Here is a 20,594-nt window from a genome sequence, read left to right as displayed (position 1 = left end):
ATATCATCCAACACACCGTACATTTATGATTTTATTTAGTTTGTGTCCCCATCAAAGCATAATCCTCAAAATGTTAAAAACACAATTCTCATTTGTTAAGTGAGCATGTCAAAGTTTTAAACGAGGAAAAAGTCAATTTGAAATAAAATATTAAAAATCTGGGTTTTTCATTGTAATGAGCAGATAACAAAGTATGCTGAGATAATGCTAAGTTTGATACAAAACTGGTTAACATTCTAAAGGGCAATAAAACCATAACCTGAGTGGGGTTAATCAACATAGTTTATAGAGTTGTTAATGTTCTGTAATACTAATATATTATGCAACAAAGTTACGTATTCCTAGTTCGATGACCCTAAGGTGGGCTTATTTGCATGGCAATAAAAGATCATGTGACCATCTATCTTTTGCCTTAGCCAAGTTGGGGGATATATTTCTTAATACCCCCTTCCCCACCTCCCACTAAAAGTAACCTACATGTGCACTGCCATTTATGAATCAAAAAAGTGGGTCTCCCCTACAAGCTGCTCAGATAATAAAAATAGCAACAGAAGTTGCACAAGAAGGTCGTAAGTTGCCTTATGAATGTTTCCATCATTATTAATATTCAGGTAGGAAATATGATGGCCTTCTGTCAACAACTGTTATAGGAAGGATTCCAAATGGGGAATGAGGCTGAATTTGATATTTTCTAAAGCCCCTATCAACACTGCAAGTTTTGACTGGAAGGGTTCATCTATAAATGTTGAGGAAGTCAAAAGAATATCACACATTTTCCTGGTTCTCAGGAAACTTACAATTACGGTGAGGTCTAATGGACAAAAAACAACAGGAAAAAACATAAGGTTGATTAGAATTATATTTAACTTTGTGTTAAACTTTCAGTAGTACTAGCAGAATAATGATGTTTGAGGAGGTAGGTAGGGAAGACTTTACAGAAGAGGTAGGAATTGAGTTGTTCTGGAGGAATGGTAGGTGTTATGGGCTGAGCTGTGTCCCCCCAAATCATATGTTGAAGTCCCAATTCCCCGTACTTCAGAATGTGACTGCATTTGGAGATAGAGTCTTTAAGGAGGAAATTAAGGGTAGGCCCTAATCTAACATGACTGGTGTCCTTACAAGAAGAGGAGATTAGGACAGAGACATGCAGAGGAAAGACCACGTGAAGACGCAGGGAGTAGATGGCCATCTACAAGCCAAAGAGAGAGGCCTCAGAAGAAACCCACCCTACCAATACCTTTATCTTGGACTTCTAGCCTCCAGAATTGTGAGGAAATAAATTTCTGTTGTTTGAGCCACTCAGTCTGGGGTACTTTTTTATTGCAGCCCCAGCAAACCAATACAGTAGGGTTGAAATATGGAGAGGGGTTTAAAAAGAATAAGAATCCTCCAGAAAAAAAAAAGAATACCATGAAACGAGGTCAAAATGAGGACTGACATAGATGAGGAATAGAGTCTTGAAACAGGGGTTTACATTAATGAATGGCACATACAGCTACCATTGTCATTAATAAGACTCTTTCTTTTTTCCAGTATTGTGTCTTAAGAGAGATAAATAAACCTTTCAACCTTTGCACCTCTATCCAAAATTTACTTCCTCAGGGGTCTTCCCCCACCATCCTTCCAAAACAGCATGTGCCACCCCAAGCCATTTTCAAGCCCTTTCCCCTGCTTTATTTTCTTCAAGCACTTAAATCTGAGATTACAAAATTTATTTTTAACTTGTTAATTACATGTCTTCCCACACTAGAATGTGAGTTCAATGAGATCAGGGACTTACCTCTCTAATTCACCTCTCTTTCTCTAATCCCCAGAACAGTTTGTAACAGTTAGTAGGTATACCATAAATATCTGTATCTAGTGAATGAATTTCCCTGAGAAAAGCAATCAATCGGGACAGAATTTTCTTTGAGAGGCATGGAAGAGCCAAGAAAACAATTCTGGTGAATACTGGAGGAATAGGATACTGTGTGACTTTCCCTTGTTTTAGGTGTGGTGAATCTGAAGCCTTGAGAAACTACAAACTCTGTGTGAGGGGGCAAGTAGGGGGCACAGAGGAGGGCCACCCGGCAGCAGATGAGAGGCTTGTCCACACCACACACAACACAGACACACATGCACACACATACACAAATACAGACATGCTGGGAAAGGGAAAGGGAAAGCTGTCCCATGTGAAAGGGAAAGTTGGATTTAGGGCAAGGATTGACGGTTTAAATACTTAAACATTCTTTCAGACAGTAAGCCAAAATCTCATGAGGATCAACATACAAATAAAATGCTGAGGAGCGTCTAAAATAATATATATCACATTACTCTGTTATATACATTACAGATCACATGAGGAAACTGAAACTCTCTGCAGCCCTGCCCAAATATAGGGAACCATTTAGGCCTGTTCAAAATGATTAGGACTGGTGACTCTGACCCCAGAATGAATAACTGCCTTGGTTCAGCTGTTCTTTTTTGCCATTATTAACAAGTACATTTTAATGGCCATTATTGTTTTATTCATGTTAGGTTTATCATTACTGCAGTTAGCCTCACATTTACTTTGGCTAGTATCCTTCTTTGAAAGTCTTTGACATTTCAGTTGGTTTTGATTTGTCTTTTTGGTCACACTCCATTAATAATAACAAATGTGAGGAGTGCTTTTCGGCTTACAAAGAATTCATAGTATCATTTGTGCCCTTGAACAGCACTGTGGGAGAGTCAGAGATTATAATTTCTGTTTTATAAGCAAGGAAACTGAGGCTCAGTGAAGATAAGGGACTAGCGGAAAGTCACAAACATAGAGAATGGCAGAGCTACAACTCAACTCCTGCCTTTTGGTTTCTTCTACAGTGTGCTTCCTGTATGACATGACACCCATCACTAAGCTAGCCTGGCTGGCAAAGATCCAGTGTCCACACACAGTATGTATGTTTATGTTCACATGTACTCAACCACACACACACCACATACCGGTTATCAAACAGAAATCCAAGAACACATCAAATAGAACTCACAGAATTATTGTGTTCTACATCCTTAGAAAAAGAAAAAAGAGGCAAGAAAACCCACTACCACCATTTCTCCCCAGCAGGAATTCTGAGGCTCCTTCTTTCCACCAGGTGTTTGAACAGTGTTACACAAATCTGATGTTCTTTTGAGTGATTTGGGGAGAATCTCCACACCACTTTGATCACCAAAAACATCCTCAGGGACAAGAGGGAAATGGGTAAGGATAAGTCAAGTGGTATATTCTAACCAGGGCCCCTACATAAATATTCAAGCTAAAACTGAATGAAGTTTATTTAAATAAAGATCCAGAGGAAACGGCAGATGGCAGACTGAAAGAGGTAGTTTTCAGGAGAGAAAGGCCAAGCCTATGAGAGGAAATAATTGTAGTAGAGCAGAATCCCAGTGGGCCTTTGGTATTCAACTGGTCTTCTTCCAAGCATTTCGCCCCCTTCCAATTTTCCAGTGTTTCATTAGACTGTCCTGGTTTGAAGATTATTAAGTAACTCCAACACAGCCACTGAATTGAAGGAAGGGTGAAGGACTAAGCATGCTATCTATTACCACTCCAAGTTCAGGGTTTAGTAGTGAAACTCATTAACCCCCAAAGATAGAATTAAATCCCAGGCTACACAACACCAGATATTACCACTGTCAGCTCTCTTGTGACTGCCTTAGACATTGAACATTAGAGTCAGATGGGGCTTAGAGAACAACTGAGTTTATTTTTAACAAATAAAGAAGTTGAAGGGATCTGTTCATATACACAAAATTAAGATGAAGTTCTGGTCTTATGAGTAAAAAAGTAAGGAACAGCGGTGTGTAGAACAGGCTGTAATTTGTCTTAAATGGATGTGCATATTCAGAGAATATCTCTGAGAAAATATGAAGGAAAATGGGAAATGTTACTTCAAAAGGAAAGGATTTTAGATACTAAAGAACAGAAGTGAGAGGAAAATTTACTCCCCCCGCCATAGCCTTTGCTATTCATTAATAGTTTACACATCTGTCACTCCTACTAAAGAAGTGTAAGCTCCTTGAGGGCAGGGCCTATTGACCATATTATAGTCATCTCTGTAATTCCTGGGTGGGTCTCTCATTGTGTCTCAATAAACTACTGTTGAGTACTTACAACAGATGTTCTTTTTCTACCTAAAATAAATTTGACTATTGAGTATAAATCAATATTAATTTTGTGGCTCTTTCCAAATGGTTTATAACAATTAATCATTCATACAAGGACATAAAATAACAGCTTTCTATCTTCTCCCATTTAGAGTACACTTGAAACAAATAGTTCTCGAAGACTACTCTGATTTATGAAATAGAGAAAGTTTTATAAATCATTTTGCTGACAGATGTTTCTTCATTTTTCTCCCCAAAGGGGAAAAAATGATTAGTTAGTATATTTAGAAAAATTGTAATGCAGTGAATTTCATGGTGGAGAGTTTTACTAAATATTTTCTTAGGTGCTTTTTATTAACCAATTCTTCTGTAGCCTGTTCATACTCTTGGCATTACTCTTGAATACGATGTTGCAAAGTCAACCCACATTTTCTAAGATGTGGAAAACTATGATCCAGAATTAAGTAAGGCAGAAGCAAAGAAAACAAACTCTTAGGGGAATGGAACTTAAATTATTTACTCAGTTAGTTACTGAATTAAATTATTTACTCAAGTTTACTCAAAGTTTTCCAGAAGATATTTACATTAAAAATTGTGAGAAACTTACCACTTCTTTCTCCATCCCCCCAATTACCCCCCTCCCCCCACCCCGCCACGTCCCATCTCTCTCTCTGCAGCATTATGATGACACTCCATTTAGGATTCAGATTTTCGTTAAGTCCCTCTGTAAGATGTGGGAGCAAAGCCTGATGTGTAGTTTTAGGACCTCCGGGTAATTGAGCAGACGTCGATGAGTACCAGTTGCCCTCTAGCGGTAATTTGTGAAAACTGCAGTTCCCTGGGATGTTGGGTCTTCAACCCTGCGCGTTTCCAAACACCCATCTCAAGCTGTTTTTTATAAACAGATAAACCTCATTTATACTTATTCTACTAATTACTAATATGCAAAGGGTGCTATTAAAAGGCTTAAAAACAGCTTATTCTTGTGAGTAAAAATCTCTATCTTATTTACACAACAAATTTGCTTTGTAAACTCCTTTCTTCATAATAGTACAAAGATAAACTTTAATGATCTCCAGGTCCAATTAACCTAATTCTGAACAAATGACTTCATAGTACATAATTAGAAGAAAGAAATGGTATCCCTGTATGTACATAATTATGATGGTGATTTTTTCTTTAATGACATTTTGGGGCTGTCACATGAAGTACCTTCTTTCCAATTCAGAAGATATCTTCGGTTTTTATTGTTGTTCTTGTTTGCTCTTTAACCTTTATACGTTTATGACCACACCAAAGCAGCCAAAGGACACCTGACATGAAAAACTACTGCCCCTGGCAGAAAGCCTATAAATTATTAACTGTTTCCATTTACAATAGAATATAGAATTTCAGCACTTACTAACAAAGTATGACTTGCCACTAAGTTTGCTTCATTTTGGAGAATCTTTCTATCTGTTAGGATTAAGTTCAGTGCAAATGTATGGCACCCAAAATAACAATGGCTTAAAGAAAGTAAATCTTGGGGCTTCCTTGGTGGCGCAGTGGTTAAGGGTCCGCCTGCCGATGCAGGGCACGCGGGTTCGTGCCCCGGTCCGGGAAGATCCCACATGCCGCGGAGCGGCTGGGCCCGTGAGCCACGGCCGCTGGGCCTGCGCGTCCGGAGCCTGTGCTCCGCAACGGGAGAGGCCACAACAGTGAGAGGCCCACTTACCGCAAAAAAAAAAAAAGAAAAAGAAAGAAAGTAAATCTTTATTTCTCTCTTGCGTAAACAAATTCCAAACTTAAGGATGAATATCAGTATACGGCGCCTCCAAGTTCAACCAAGGCTCAGGTTTCTTCTAGCTTGTTGCTCTACCATCCTCAATGCACAGCTTTCACTCCATGCTTCATGGTGTCTGGCCCGTTTCCGGGTAATATATATCCACATTCCAGCCAGTGGGAAGAAGCAAGAAGAGGAAGAACATGCTCACTCCCCTTAAGGAGCATTCTTGGAAGTTGCAGCCATTACAACTACACACAACAGACCAGAACTTTGTCACGTGCCCACTTCTAAATGAAATGTCTTCATTCTAGGCTTGCTCTGTTCCAGCTGAAAGTCAGGGGTGCCAATACTATGGAAGAGGGCAGAGTTCATGTTCAGGGACAACCAGCAGTCTCCCCATAGCTTACAATCCCACCAGCTGCCTTCATTTGATAGACCCTACTCTTTCCTGGGTTTTGTCTGTTTGTTTTCTATTGAAAGGTAACAGCTTCCCTTCCACTCATGAAGTTCTGCTAATAAAGACCATGATTCCTTTTCTTTTTTTCTCCCTTCTTTCTCTAAGTAAACTCCGGTCACCTGGCCTGCTGGTTTTCACCATGTTGGTGCGTACCTTCCTCCACAGGTGATGGCTGGTCCACCTGCCCTTCTGCAGCTGCTGGGAGTACTGCTTACCATTTCCCTGGGTTCCGTCCGGCTCATCCAAGCTGGTGCCTACTATGGCATCAAGCCGCTGCCACCTCAAATTCCTCCTCAGATTCCACCACAAATTCCACAATACCAGCCCCTGGGCCAGCAAGTACCTCACATGCCTTTGGGTAAAGATGGCTTTAACATGGGCAAGGAGATGCCCCACATGCAGTATGGCAAAGAGTATCCACATCTACCCCAATATCTGAAGGAAATGCAGCCGGCACCAAGAATGGGCAAGGAAGCAGCACCCAAGAAAGGCAAAGGTAACATACTTCGGTTCTGCTGTAAGACAGCAGCTTTCCAAAACCCTAAACAATACGCTGCGGGTGGGGAGAGCTAAATTTTAGACATTTTTCTTTTAGCATGTGTGACTGACATTCATTAACTGCCTACTGTGTTCTAAACCCTATCCTTGAAAAGTTCAGGTCTTGAAGAAAGACAAAATTATTGTATGTTGTGCTTTATTTCAACAGCAACAAATGACAAAAAACATACTTAATAACAAATAAGTTTAGTCCCTTACTCATTATTTCTTTATTCAAACATACAGTAACTAATGAGCATCTCTTTTTGTGTCAGGCTCTCAGCCAAAATGCTAAGGGATATAGCAGTGGAAAAAAAAAAAAGTGATGTCAGTCTTCAGAACTAGGAGAGCAATGTTATAAGAACCTGCTGTGTTAAAAAAAAAGTCATATGAAAGCACTGTGTAAACTAGGTGCCAGATAAACGTGTTTTTAAGACTGCTCTAATTAAGTTGTTACACATGTCAATCAATAAATCTACAGAAGGAGTCCGAAGAGTACAGACTATATACCTACCTAGAGATGATGATACCTGAAAATGTCTCCATTACTTTCTAGGCATATTCATTAGTTATTCAATACCAGCAAAATGCCTATCACTGTGAGAGACATTTTCTTTTTTAAAAATTTTTAAGTTTTTTTTTTTTTTTTTGGCCACACCGCGTGGCTTGTGGAATCTTAGTTCCCTGACCAGGGATTGAACCCAGGCCCTTGGCAGTGAGAGCACAGAGTTTTAACCACTGGGCCACCAGGGAATTCCCAAAAGACATTTTCTTATAAACTCAGTTGGCTTATAAGAAACGTAGGAAACCTAGCACTTGCAGGAAAGGAACTGCAATCAGTAGCAATTCCCTTTGAGGTGGTGGAGGCCATTCCCAGTGGTCCCTGAAAAAGCAGGAAGCTCTGCTTCTGGGGAACTACTGGATTTGGTGCTAATAGGCCTGAGTGCCTAGAGGCCAGAAAGGAGAGAAACCTAGTCATTTAACCTCTTTGAAACTACTTTTCTTCGTTTGTAAAGTAGGATTATTGAGAGAGTCTGACATAAGGTAAGTACTAAATAAATGCTAAAGTACCGTAAAAACTTTGAGTTGCTACAGTTGGTCATTCAACAAAACCTAAGGAAGAACAGAATATACTCCAGGCACATGCTAGACATTAGGGATTCCTGATGAATGTGATGTGACCCTGCCCCAGACGCTCTCTTGACATAGGAGCTACACAGTTCCTGCTTAGAAAGAGCACACCCTCACTGTACAGTAGTAATCCTATTAGCATAAAAGAAGTATTTCCAGTTTTCTTCCCTTTAGGAGCTGATATTCCATTTACGGGATTATCTCAGTCATTTGTTTTCCTTCCTTTCTTGAATGGTCTGCCTGGATTTTGAAACTTCCTGTACTTATTCAGATGGGTACCAGATTGCAACTGATGAATTTGGAAAATATATGAGTTCTGTGGTTCTATTTTGTTCCCTGACAGTAGCTCAGTGAAAAACACAATGGTCAAGATTAAGATGCAACTAATGGTTAATTATAAGACTTTGGGACCATGAATTTCATTTCTTTGTTATTCCTTACTCCCAGTAGTATGAGAGATCCAGAGTTGTGTTTCTCTGCAAGGCATAGCATATTCAATATAATTACATGTGCTTTATATTTCGATAACAATTCGAGAAAGCATAACGCCTTTCACATCTATTTTCTAATCTTGTAGTGTGGGTGTATTATTCTCGCTGTACAGACAGGCAAGCAGGGATGCTGACGGCTTAAGTGACCCAGTCAAGATCTCATTTCAAGGCCAGAAAGAGAAGCTGAGCTTCCTGCTCCTAATCCCAGTTTAACTCCTCTTCCGCATTGTTTATCATCCTAAAATACCTTATTCACTACTCCTGTTTAAAAACCAAATTTGCAAGTGAGAAGTAACTTATTAATTGAAGAATTAATATTTGAGGCTTAGGAAATCCTACAACATATTAAAGAAATTAAACACATCGATTTGACTCTAGAGGACAGATGTTTAAGATGTTATTAAACCACATACAAAATAAAAATAAAATGCTTCTATTCTTCCCTGAGTCTACATGATAATGACCATCATCCTCTACATCATAGTATATTTCAGCACAAGAGGAAACATTATTTTTCCATATATTATATTTAAAATTCAAGGACATAGAAAAATAGAGTATAACATTCAATAGGGAAAAAATAGAAAAAATAAAAATGACTCCAACATTATTTAAAATACACACACACAGGGCTTCCCTGGTGGTGCAGTGGTTGAGAATCCGCCTGCCAATGCAGGGGACACGGGTTCGTGCCCCGTCCCGGGAAGATCCCACATGCCGCAGAGTGGCTAGGCCCGTGAGCCATGGCTGCTGAGCCTGCGCGTCCGGAACCTGTGCTCTGCAACGGGAGAGGCCACAACAGTGAGAGGCCCGCATACCGCAAAAAAAAAAAAAACAAAAAAAACCCTCAAAATACACACACACACACACACACACACACACACACACACACACATACATACATACATAGAACACATGAGATGGAAATACAGATAAATGTCAAGCGATTATCTCTGAGTAGTGGGCTTATAGGCAAATTTGATTTTTCTTTGTCCTTCTTTGAACTCTTTATAGTGAATACACCATAATATCTCCAAGTTTGTACTAGGAAGAATGTTTCTTCATTACTTTTTAGCTATTTTACTTAACTAATGCTGATAAAAGCAGCCACAGATATCAGTTCCCAAAACAGTATCTCAAATATGACAAATAAATTATCAGCCTGATTGTCCATTAAGTACTGATAATACAGTCCTGGAACATGAGCACATTATTCCTAGTCTTTCCTCTTGATAAGCAATAGGCAAATGTGTCAGAACTAAATAATGATTGAAGTGAAGGATGATCAATATTAATCAATCTCTCTCCCCCCCCTTTCTCTCCCCCCCCCCTCTCTCTCCCTCCCTCCCTCCCTCCCTCCTCTCTCTCTCTCTCCACTCTCCCAGCAGAAATACCATTAGCCAGTTTACGGGGGGAGCAAGGTCCCCGTGGAGAGCCTGGCCCAAGAGGACCACCTGGGCCCCCTGGTTTACCAGGTCAAGGGATACCTGGAATCAAAGGAAAACCAGGGCCACAGGGATATCCAGGAATTGGAAAGCCAGGTATGCCTGGAATGCCAGGAAAGCCAGGAGCCATGGGAATGCCAGGGGCCAAAGGTGAAATTGGACCCAAAGGGGAGATCGGACCTATGGGGATCCCAGGACCGCAAGGACCTCCAGGGCCTCACGGACTTCCTGGCATTGGGAAGCCAGGTGGGCCAGGGTTACCAGGGCAACCAGGTGCCAAAGGTGAGCGAGGACCCAAAGGACCACCAGGACCTCCAGGCCTTCAGGGTCCTAAAGGAGAGAAGGGCTTCGGGATGCCAGGCCTGCCAGGCCTGAAGGGTCCTCCAGGGATGCAGGGCCCTCCCGGCCCTGTCGGACTTCCAGGAGTAGGCAAACCAGGAGTGACAGGCTTCCCTGGGCCCCAGGGCCCCCTGGGAAAGCCAGGCCCTCCAGGCGAACCTGGGCCACAAGGCCCTATAGGGGTCCCAGGGTTTCAAGGACCTCCTGGGATGCCTGGAATTGGAAAACCAGGCCAGGATGGGATCCCTGGGCAGCCAGGATTTCCAGGTGGCAAAGGGGAGCAAGGACTGCCAGGACTGCCAGGACCCCCAGGCCCTCCAGGGATCGGGAAACCTGGCTTCCCAGGCCCCAAAGGTGACAGGGGCATAGGGGGTGTTCCTGGGGCTCTGGGACCAAGAGGGGAGAGAGGACCAACAGGTGCCCCTGGATTGGGGGGCCCCCCAGGAGAGCCAGGCCTGCCTGGAATCCCAGGTCCCATGGGCCCTCCAGGGGCTATCGGTTTCCCTGGACCCAAAGGAGAAGGTGGGGCTGTGGGGCCACAGGGGCCTCTAGGTCCCAAGGGTGAGCCAGGGCTTCAAGGCTTCCCAGGAAAGCCAGGTTTCCTTGGTGAAGCGGGGCCCCCCGGCATGAGGGGTTTGCCAGGTCCCATAGGGCCCAAGGGGGAAGCTGGGCATAAAGGTTTGCCAGGGCTCCCTGGTGTCCCAGGGCTGCTTGGACCTAAGGGAGAGCCAGGAATCCCAGGGGAACAGGGCTTACAGGGCCCCCCAGGTATCCCAGGGATTGCAGGCCCGAGTGGCCCCATTGGACCGCCTGGAATTCCTGGCCCCAAAGGGGAACCGGGCCTCCCAGGGCCCCCTGGGTTCCCTGGAGTAGGGAAGCCCGGAGTAGCAGGACTTCATGGCGCCCCAGGGAAGCCTGGTGCCCTTGGTCCCCAAGGCCAGCCTGGCCTTCCAGGGCCCCCAGGCCCTCCAGGGCCCCCGGGACTCCCAGCTGTGATGCCCCCGACACCACCACCCCATGGAGAGTATCTACCAGATATGGGGCTGGGAATTGACGGAGTGAAAACCCCTCACGCCTATGGGGCTAAGAAAGGCAAGAACGGAGGGCCAGCCTACGAGATGCCTGCATTTACCGCTGAGCTGACTGCGCCTTTCCCACCCGTGGGGGCCCCAGTGAAGTTTGACAAACTGCTCTATAACGGCAGACAGAACTACAACCCGCAGACGGGCATCTTCACCTGTGAGGTCCCTGGGGTCTACTACTTTGCATACCACGTTCACTGCAAGGGGGGCAACGTGTGGGTTGCTCTGTTCAAGAACAACGAGCCCATGATGTACACGTATGACGAGTACAAGAAGGGCTTCCTGGACCAGGCGTCCGGGAGCGCGGTGCTGCTGCTCCGGCCCGGAGACCGGGTGTTCCTCCAGATGCCCTCTGAACAGGCTGCAGGACTGTATGCCGGGCAGTACGTCCACTCCTCTTTTTCAGGGTATTTATTGTATCCCATGTAAGAAAGAAAAAAAGATAGAAATTTAATAGAAGAAAAGGATGCACCAAAAAATCCAAATGGGAAACATAATTGCTTCAAAACATTTATATAGTTGGAAAGTTATATTTAAGTGAAAGTCTGAACCATCGTGTACAAATAAAAACTAAGATGCATGTTTAGTGCTCTGCACAGCAGCTTGTGATTGAAAATGATGGGATAGATTTATGTATCAAGTACTGACACTTGTGTTGTACCCACTGGAATCGTATTAGCTGTTTATGTTATGTGCTTCCATGATAACCTGCTTATTCAGATCAAAGTATTTCAGTATGAAAGAACATAGCTAATGAAAGTCACTCGCTCATACTGTTTACTTTAAAATATTTATAAATATGGCTTAAAGAAATGTCAATGATAAGAATTACATACCGTATTTACTTGCATAATTTCCTCTGTATTTGTGCAGATACTTTGCCATGGGATGTGGGAGAGCTCTGCAGTGCTTTTCCCCAGTGAGGCGTGGACAGAGAACCAGGGTAGAGCTTTACTCCAAGGGATATTTCTCCCCTGTCGGAGGCTGTGTCTTTTACAACAAGAGTTCTACTCAGAATTGTGTGTCTAGTGTCCCTAGAGGAACAACTGTAGTGTATTTACTCATGCCTTCTGTGTGCCTAGCACTGGATGAGACACTTCTGTGGGGCCTAAGACAGTGCCCCGTAGGGAGCTAACAAACCAGCTGGGAGACATGAGCAGGAAGTAACTCATTTATTCCTCATGGATTCTTTTTGCTTGTTTTTTTTTTCCTGTGATTTTTTTTTTCTTTCTTGTTGTCTCCATGTAATTTCCATTATGACCCAACTAATATAAACACCTGGAAGTCATATGAAAAAAAGTAACCCTCTCCCCTCATAACTTTCCAGTTTTGCGGAATGTTCATTATAAATAGCAGTTCTTAATTGTGTTTACATGCATATAATAATCCCCCCTTCTTTGCCTGCACACACAAATGACTTCAACGAGGTTTTACCCACGAAGGGGATATCAATACTTTTTAGTAGCTACTGAGTTCCAAAGAAATTTCCCTGTGTAGTACACATACAAATTGGTGTGTCATCTGAAGTTCCAAAGTGAATTTCCTAAATCCAAGCCGTCCTTTGTTTGGGGAAAGAGGGGGGAGTTTCAGAATTACATAGGAAAATAAATTTTTTTGAAAGAATAATTTCTGAAGTTTTAAATTAAAAAATAGATGTATTACTTCCTGCTGTAGGTACTAAAAATGCAGGAAGCAACCTGTGGAGGAGCCACCTGGAATGTCAGAGGGCAATGACAGCCGATGCTTTTTATGTCACCCCACAAGTACAGGAGTCAATACAAATTTAAAGAGAAAAGTAAATTTTTTTCCTGGTTTTCATTTAGGTACATACTAATTGCTTTGCACATTCAAATCTGGTCTCAAAACACAGACAAAGCATTTCAAGTTGGCTATAAGTCTGCTGCTGACACTATAAGCCACTGGGGGGAATGATGTGGGGCTATGGTGGTGGAGTCTTGTATCTACTCCTCAAAGTTAAGAGTGATGAAATGAGGGGATAGGTACAGATGGGAAGATACACAAATAAATACGGTATAAACACACATGGAATTGTGTCTATGTCAAATCTGAATCATTTTAACCATCAAGAATATTCTCCTCAGCCTAATATATCTTTTCCCTATATGGTATACAAGCACCATTTCTTCTCAATTTCTTAAAAAGAGAAATGAGTTCATTACCACATGGTTTCTTACTCATGGCTAAGTATATGACAAACTTCTCCCATCAAAAACATATCCCACCCAACCTTCATTTTCAAAGCAGACAGCATTTATGTGGCCAAATATCCTTTGGGTTGGTCTTGAGGATGCTGGTTTTGGGCCCATGGCTATGAGAGCCACATGGATCTACTGGGCTCTGCCTGCTGAAAAGCTGCATTGAAATGGCTTGGAGGCAAGTCAGATCAGCTGATTTATAAAACTGTATTTATCTGTACATGTATGGGCTTTTTATTTCCACCAAGAGAGAAAGTAGCTCTTTGGTCAAAACCAAATTTCACTTTTCAAATACCTTCCAACTTATTTATTGGTTGTTACTCAATTGCGTGTGTGTGTTTGTGTGTGTGCGCGTGCATGCGCGCATGTGTGTATTATCAGGCATATGCTTCTAACTTTTAGACCGGGGAGGAGCAAAATCTATGCCAGATACTGTATATTCTACAATGGTGCTAATCTCAGAGCTAAATGAATTACTCCATTTAATTTAAAAAGTTTTAAATAATTATCTATGTATCTTTGTTTCCCTTTTGAATGTTGCACATCATGTTAACACATTTAGCGTAAAAGCAGATGAAACAACCACATGTTCTAAAGTCTAGGGATAGTGCTACAATCCCTATTTAATTCAAAATTAACTAGAACTTTTCCATGTGAAATGGACCAAACTGACAATATTGTTATTTAAATACAGAGTTTTAATGCAGGATGACATCCCACAGGGGAAAAGAATGTCTGTAGTGGGTAACTATTCTCAAATATTTTACAGAATACCATGAATGGTGAACAGACTGGTAACTTTTGAGTTTCCATGATAGATTTGAGACATGTCAATAGCAAATCACTTTTGTATTTAAATTTTTGTACTGATTTGAAAAAAAGTCTTATTAAATACCTTTAAAAGTATGTTTCTCATCTTGTTCATATCACTCAGCTGACACTGTTTGAACTTCATAACTGTTTATCCCCCAACGTGTTAATTAGCTGCTGACACAGAGACCTAACATAATCCTAGCTTAACGGGGACAATTCTTTCTCTTTGACATAACAGCTGCAAGCATAAACAGTCTGGGGCTCATGTGGCAGCCCCAGTCAGGGCCCCAGGTTCCTTTTCTCTTGTTGCTCTTCCACCGTGAGGGCGTGGCCCGCATCTCCAGGGTCCAGGAGAGCTAACCACCACAGGCACATTCCAGTCAGTGGAAAGGAGGAAAAATCAGGAAGGGGAGAGCATGCTTCCTTCTTAAAGAACTCAACCTAGTGGTTGCTTAGGTCAACCCTCCCACATACCATGCTCTGAATTTAGTCACACTGGCACAACCAGCTGCAAGGGAGTGTGGGAAATGGAATATTTACTGCGGGAAAGCACATGTCCAGCTAAAAATCAGAGGTTCTATTAATACAGAAGAAAGGAGAACAGATATTAGGGAACAATTAGCTGCTGCATCTGTCACATCCAACCTAAAAGTATAAACTGCCACAAACTTCTTTTCTCCCACAAAAAAACTAACCTTCATGTACTCAATTCTGTTACAGTTTGCCACACACCAGAGCCAAAATTTTTGAGGGGAGATAGTGATGAGTGGAGCTTCAGAGCAGAAGCAGACCTGTTTCAAGAACCTAAGGGTATTAATAAGCATCACTGATAAGGAAAGAATTCTTTTGTGATGACTTATCAAGCTCAGAATGATCACAGCTTATCATGTCTAGACTATCATAAAGGGATTACTCAAATCATTCAACAAGCAACTATGTAGCACTTTAAACACATCAATCTGGAAATTCAAGACCATAGCTTCCATTCCCACATAGCCCAACTAGTTCTATTTCATTCCACGGCCAAAGGCTCTTTCATAACATGGACCAGTCATCTCATGTGCACACAGTGTTGGTCACAAGAGTAAATGGAGGGATAGATACAAGAAACAGAGGCAAGGAGGAATAAATGGTTGGAATTTAGAATGCCGGACAAGCAGGGCAAATCCATCATTACAATAGGTCTATAGTATCCCTTTACATTAAAACAAAACAAAAAGTAGCCCTTACTTTGCACCTGATAGTACTAGGCAATGTGAGGGGCACATAAGCAATAGAAAACATGACCATTCTTTTAAAAAGTATCTTTTGTTTAGAGGACATCAAGATGTTTGTTAAACAGACTTCCAGGTGATATACAAACAACGGTGGTGTGAAGCCAACTGGATGCATACGTGCTAGCAAAGTTCAGAAAGAGAAAGGCCATTCCATGCTGCTCCCTTCCTGGGAATGCCTTCTTTGACCTGTCTGCTCAATAATCTCTCCTCACCCCCAGGACACAGCACAAGCATCACCTCTCCTTCCCTACTGCCCAGATTTAGTCACTACCCTGCCTTGTACAATCTTCTGTCCCTTTACTTTTCCTGCTTTATAACTGAACTGTTTGTCTGTCTCCCCTATTGATAAGAGCGTAAGCCTCTTGAGAGCAGGCACCTCACTGTTTCATCTTTGCATCCACAGCTCATCACAGAGCACTGGTCCAGCTCCAGGGTGGAGGGAAGAATGAATCTCGCAGGGTTGCTGTGGGAGCTAGTGCTCAACTTGAGGTGAGGTGTGACTGAATCCAGCTCTGGGATTCCAAGATTATACAGAAGATTATATGTCCCAAGATTATTTAGAAGTCTACTGTGGGATAAAAGCTAATCTCAGGTAGTTTTTTGGAGAAGATGACTTTTAAAGAAATCATCTTTAATTTGACAGAATTTGGATGAATGGAGCATAGGGCAGTGTGTGTGTGTGTGTGTGTGTGTGTGTGTGTGTGTGTGTGTGTGTGTGTGTGTGTGTGTATGTGTGTGTATGAGAGACAGAGTCAGAAGGGGTGGCAGGGGTGGAGTGGGGTGGGCAGAGATAAGGGAAATGACCTGACTGGTTCAGAAGAACTACTCAAAAACTAGTAAAGGAAACATTTAATAACCAAAGAAGGATCAAGTGATGTAGGGCTTTACATATAGGGAAGATACATTTATATTTTATCTAATATGCAATAAGAAGACATTGCAGGTCCTTAAGCAGGAAAATGGTATGAACATAAGTATTTTAGAAAAGTTACTTTGATGATTCTATGGAGAATGTATGATACAAGTAGCAAAACCAGTGAGGAGATCAGAACAGCTTTAATCCAGGAATGGGGTGATGGGTTGATGGTTCAGGGAGCCTAACCAAGTCTAAAGAGTGAGAGTCACATGTCAGGTCAGGTGTTAGGGTTTAAGGACTGCATAACAATGGAGCTATCTCAAGGGCTAGGAAACGGAATGAAGAAGAACTGAAAACTGAAGAGACAGTTGAAAGACAGAACTGACCCTGGAGACAATCCCAGGGTGGCCTTATGAGGGAGAAGGAAGCTTGACTCGAAGGTGGTTTCCTCACTGATTCGCTTGGAAAACAGGGACGGTGCCACTGATAGAAATAGGCAGTCCTCCAGTGGAGCCTGCTCCAGGCAGGGAAAGAAGAGACGCTTGGTTTATACAAAGACTTGTGGGATCTGCCTGTGCGCCGGACGCGCATTTGCTAGGCAGATGAGGGTAAAGCCATGAGCCTGGAGAGAGACCTGGTGGCCTGTTGTAATAAGAAGGAGAGAAAAGACACTCAAAATCAGTGGCAACATTTGCAGACAAAAATGATTAGACTGCATTAAAATCTCCTCCCTTACTTGCTGCAGGAATTTATTTAACAGATCCTTTCATCACAGATATAGCAAAGGGAAATGGCATCCCAATCCACATGGAATTACAATGAACTCCAAATATGCAGAGCCAATAAAAAGTGTAAATCAATCATGTTTTCCTATATTTCAAAAAAGTTTTTCTCCTTAACGGTCCTTGTGACTCTAAAATGAAAATATCATGCTCATTCCATATCATGAAAAAGAAAAATATCCATGGAGTAGCCTTAGGGTTATCTTTCTTCTAGCAAAGAGTTACACAGAATTTCTGATGCTTTCATTTTCAAAACCAATGTTTGAATCAGGATCAACCTTATGCTCAAATAAGTTATTCTTTATGATGTCAAATAGCTGTTAATGATTTTTATTATTAGAAAAATATTTTTTGCTAATTCCTGGAGATAAGTGTATTGGAATTTCAATTTAAAAAGTGGGGCACACCATCCCATTTTAACAAATTATTCAGAAGTTTCTCATGTGTGTTACTGAAACACAGAACCATCTAAGTGAATTTTCCTGTGAGGCATCCAGAACCTTTCCAGAGGTTTTTTTCCTTTGCTATCTTAATGCAAGTAAAAATAGATTTTTATTAGATTCAAAAGCACTTCTAAATTAAAGTTTATGATTCCTGTGGAGACTTATAATTCACATCCTTTGTTAAAACCACCAAGACCTAAAAATTAATTTTATGATGAGCATGGCCAAGTCAGTTCTCATCTAACAAGTGAGTGGCTGGCAGCAACATGCACATCTGCTCTTCATTTGTGGGTGACAGACACAATGGGGAAAGCTGATGGAATGCTTCCCAGGTTCCAACTGCCTACTAGTAAGAGCTGCCTTTCCTCACCAAGGCCAATGCTGTCCTTGTCATTTGTTCTGCCAAACCAGAGTCACCAATATAGAACATGTTAGGAGAGGGCTCTGAGGCCAGGAGCAGAGAACCAATCTCAGCTCCTCTATTTAACAGCTGTGATATCTTGAGTCAATTATTTAACGTCTCTAAACTTCAGCTTTTGCACCTGTAAAACAGTAGGTGATAATAGTAACTATCTTCTACATTTGGGTGGGTGGGTGAAGTTGTAGAGTGTGTTATGGAGGGGCAACAACTGCTACTATTTACTGAGTGACAACCATGTACCAAAATGCTTTAACTGTTTTTATGTATTAACTTAGTTACTCCTTATAATGACTCTTATTATTAGCTCCATATTACAGCTGAGGCAAAGTAACTTGTCCAAGATCTAATAATGACAATGCCAAGATTTTAAGCCACACATCTGGCTCCCTAGTCCACGCTCTGAGCTATTACACCATACACTGCCTAAAGGCAGGAGATAAAAGTTCTCAGCTGCCTGAGAAGCAAACAACTGCCAGTGAAGGTTTAGAATATTAGCTTGCCTCAAAAGAGAGAGAGATGACCTCAGTTATTTCTTAGTTACTGTCCTTACCAAAGACAAGGAAGCAGTCAGCTATCAAAAGACTATATACTGACAGATGTCATGGTGACATCCTTACCCCTTAGGAGATATGAAGGCAGTTGGCTTTAAAAACTGAATGGACCACCTCACACCTATTAGGAGGCTACTATGAAACAACACAGATCGGTACAATACAAAACATAACCAGTGTTGGTGAGGATATGGAGAAATTGGAACCCTTGTGCACTGCTGGTGGGAAAGTGAAATTGGGCAGCAGCTATGGAAAACAGTATGGAGGTTCCTCGAAAAATGAAAAATAAAATTACAGGTGTTTCTTCTTCTAAATGATCTTTAGAGCTCATACGTATTCAAGATTTGAACTTTTTTTTAAAGTAAGTTTTACTTTAGCCACCTGACCTCACCAGGCCCTGTGGGGAGAAAGATGGAAAATTCACTGCAACTCTAGGCAGGGTACCCTGCGGCCCATAGGAGACGGGAAGTAAGCATGGCTTCTAAGACTTGCAGGTTCCCAAGGAACAAGTTCCCCCTCTTGTGGCCAGAGGAGAAACAACAGCTTCACAAGCATGTTTTTTTCTTACATGAGAAAAGCGGGTCAGGAATTCATTTCTGAGGATCGAGGGTGGATGGTTTGTCTCTGCTCCACAACGTCTAGGGCTACAACCGGAGGGGAATAAACACCTGGGGCCTGTAATCATCTGGAAGCATCTTCATTTACAGGTCTGCCTGTTGATGCTGGCTGTCAGCAGGGACCTCAGCTGAGCTGTGGGCCAGTATACCTACATATGTCCTTTTCACGTGGTTCCTCTGTGTGGCCTACCTTGGGCTTTCTCACTGTATCACACGTGGATTCCAAGGGACCATCCCAAGGGAGCAAGATGTAAATGCACAGAATTTTTAAGATTGTGCCTCAGAGGTCACAGAATATCCTTCCTACCATATTCTATCAGCAGAAGTGACAAATGCTTGCCCAGATTTACAGAGAGGGAAGCAGACCCCACCACATAACAAGGAGTGTCAAGGTCACATTGTAAGAAGAGTATGTGGGATGGGAGACATTTGTGGCCATCTCTGAAAAACACAACCTGCGATATGTCTACCTGGATATTCAGGGTCTCATCAATAGTGCATACTCACTAGCGGACCTGGACATGGGACACGAAGATCCATACACTTTTGCTCACTCCCTAGTTCCGTGCAAATGCTTCTTCCCAGATCTCTTTGCTATTGAACTCTAAATACTATATCTTCCAGGCCCTTGACCCACTCAACCACACAATTCACTATTGCTCAAGACTCTGTATTTATCCTTAGCTCAGACTATTTCTCTCTCCATTCAAAGGAGATAATTAAATGTACATCTTGACGCTCTGCCCACGAGAAGGATTCTCCTCACAGTGTCCTCTAGGGCCCCTCCCTGAGTGGGACTGTAGTGCAGTAGCAGTCCATTTTCAGCTCTACTAACATATCAAGCCTGAACCAGTCATGAATATTTCCTCTAACATCATCAGCTGGTCACAGGGAACACCTCATGAAGCCATAGGTGTGAGTGAGGAGTACAAGACAGAGATCTTTACCACCTGTTCATGTAAATTACTTATGACTTCTGGACCTGCTTAGATGTGATCCCATATATATCATTTCTATTTTTCAGTGGGTTGCTGCTGTGGGTACCCAACCTTACCAAATCCAGGTCTAAAAGGGCAGCTCTGATATAATCATTTGATGCTCCATCGTCAAATGCTCAGTTTCTGCTAGAACTTAGTATCACGCCAGTAGCTGCTTTTTGAATGGTTCGGCTACTGAAGGTATAGCCTTACTCTAAAACCCTAGGAATTTCTGAAGGTCGTGGTGAACAATAATAAGCAACAAAAAG

The 20,594-nt window shown here is 42.1% G+C and overlaps 1 protein-coding gene across 4 annotated transcripts in view; it reads left to right on the top strand.

Annotated features, from left to right (window-relative positions):
- The window catches only part of COL8A1 (collagen type VIII alpha 1 chain), a 157,604-nt gene extending 144,190 nt beyond the window's left edge, over nt 1-13,414 (top strand). For 2 of the 4 annotated variants that reach the window (XM_059064849.2, XM_059064851.2), the window contains 2 exons: nt 6,513-6,843; nt 9,895-13,414. In XM_059064849.2, coding sequence (XP_058920832.1) covers nt 6,516-6,843; nt 9,895-11,801 — 2,235 coding nt within the window. In that variant the 5' untranslated portion in view covers nt 6,513-6,515 and the 3' untranslated portion in view covers nt 11,802-13,414. Of the gene's footprint in view, nt 1-6,512; nt 6,844-9,891 lie in introns of all 4 variants that reach the window. The other 2 variants (XM_067034826.1, XM_067034825.1) reach the window with 1 other exon arrangement.
- The last annotated feature ends 7,180 nt before the right edge of the window (nt 13,415-20,594 follow it).

This window comes from Kogia breviceps, chromosome 5, assembly GCF_026419965.1.
Source record: "Kogia breviceps isolate mKogBre1 chromosome 5, mKogBre1 haplotype 1, whole genome shotgun sequence".
Lineage (NCBI taxonomy): Eukaryota > Metazoa > Chordata > Mammalia > Artiodactyla > Physeteridae > Kogia > Kogia breviceps.
The sequence above is the reverse complement of the archived record's forward strand: the minus strand, read 5'-3'. Positions and strand labels throughout refer to the sequence as shown.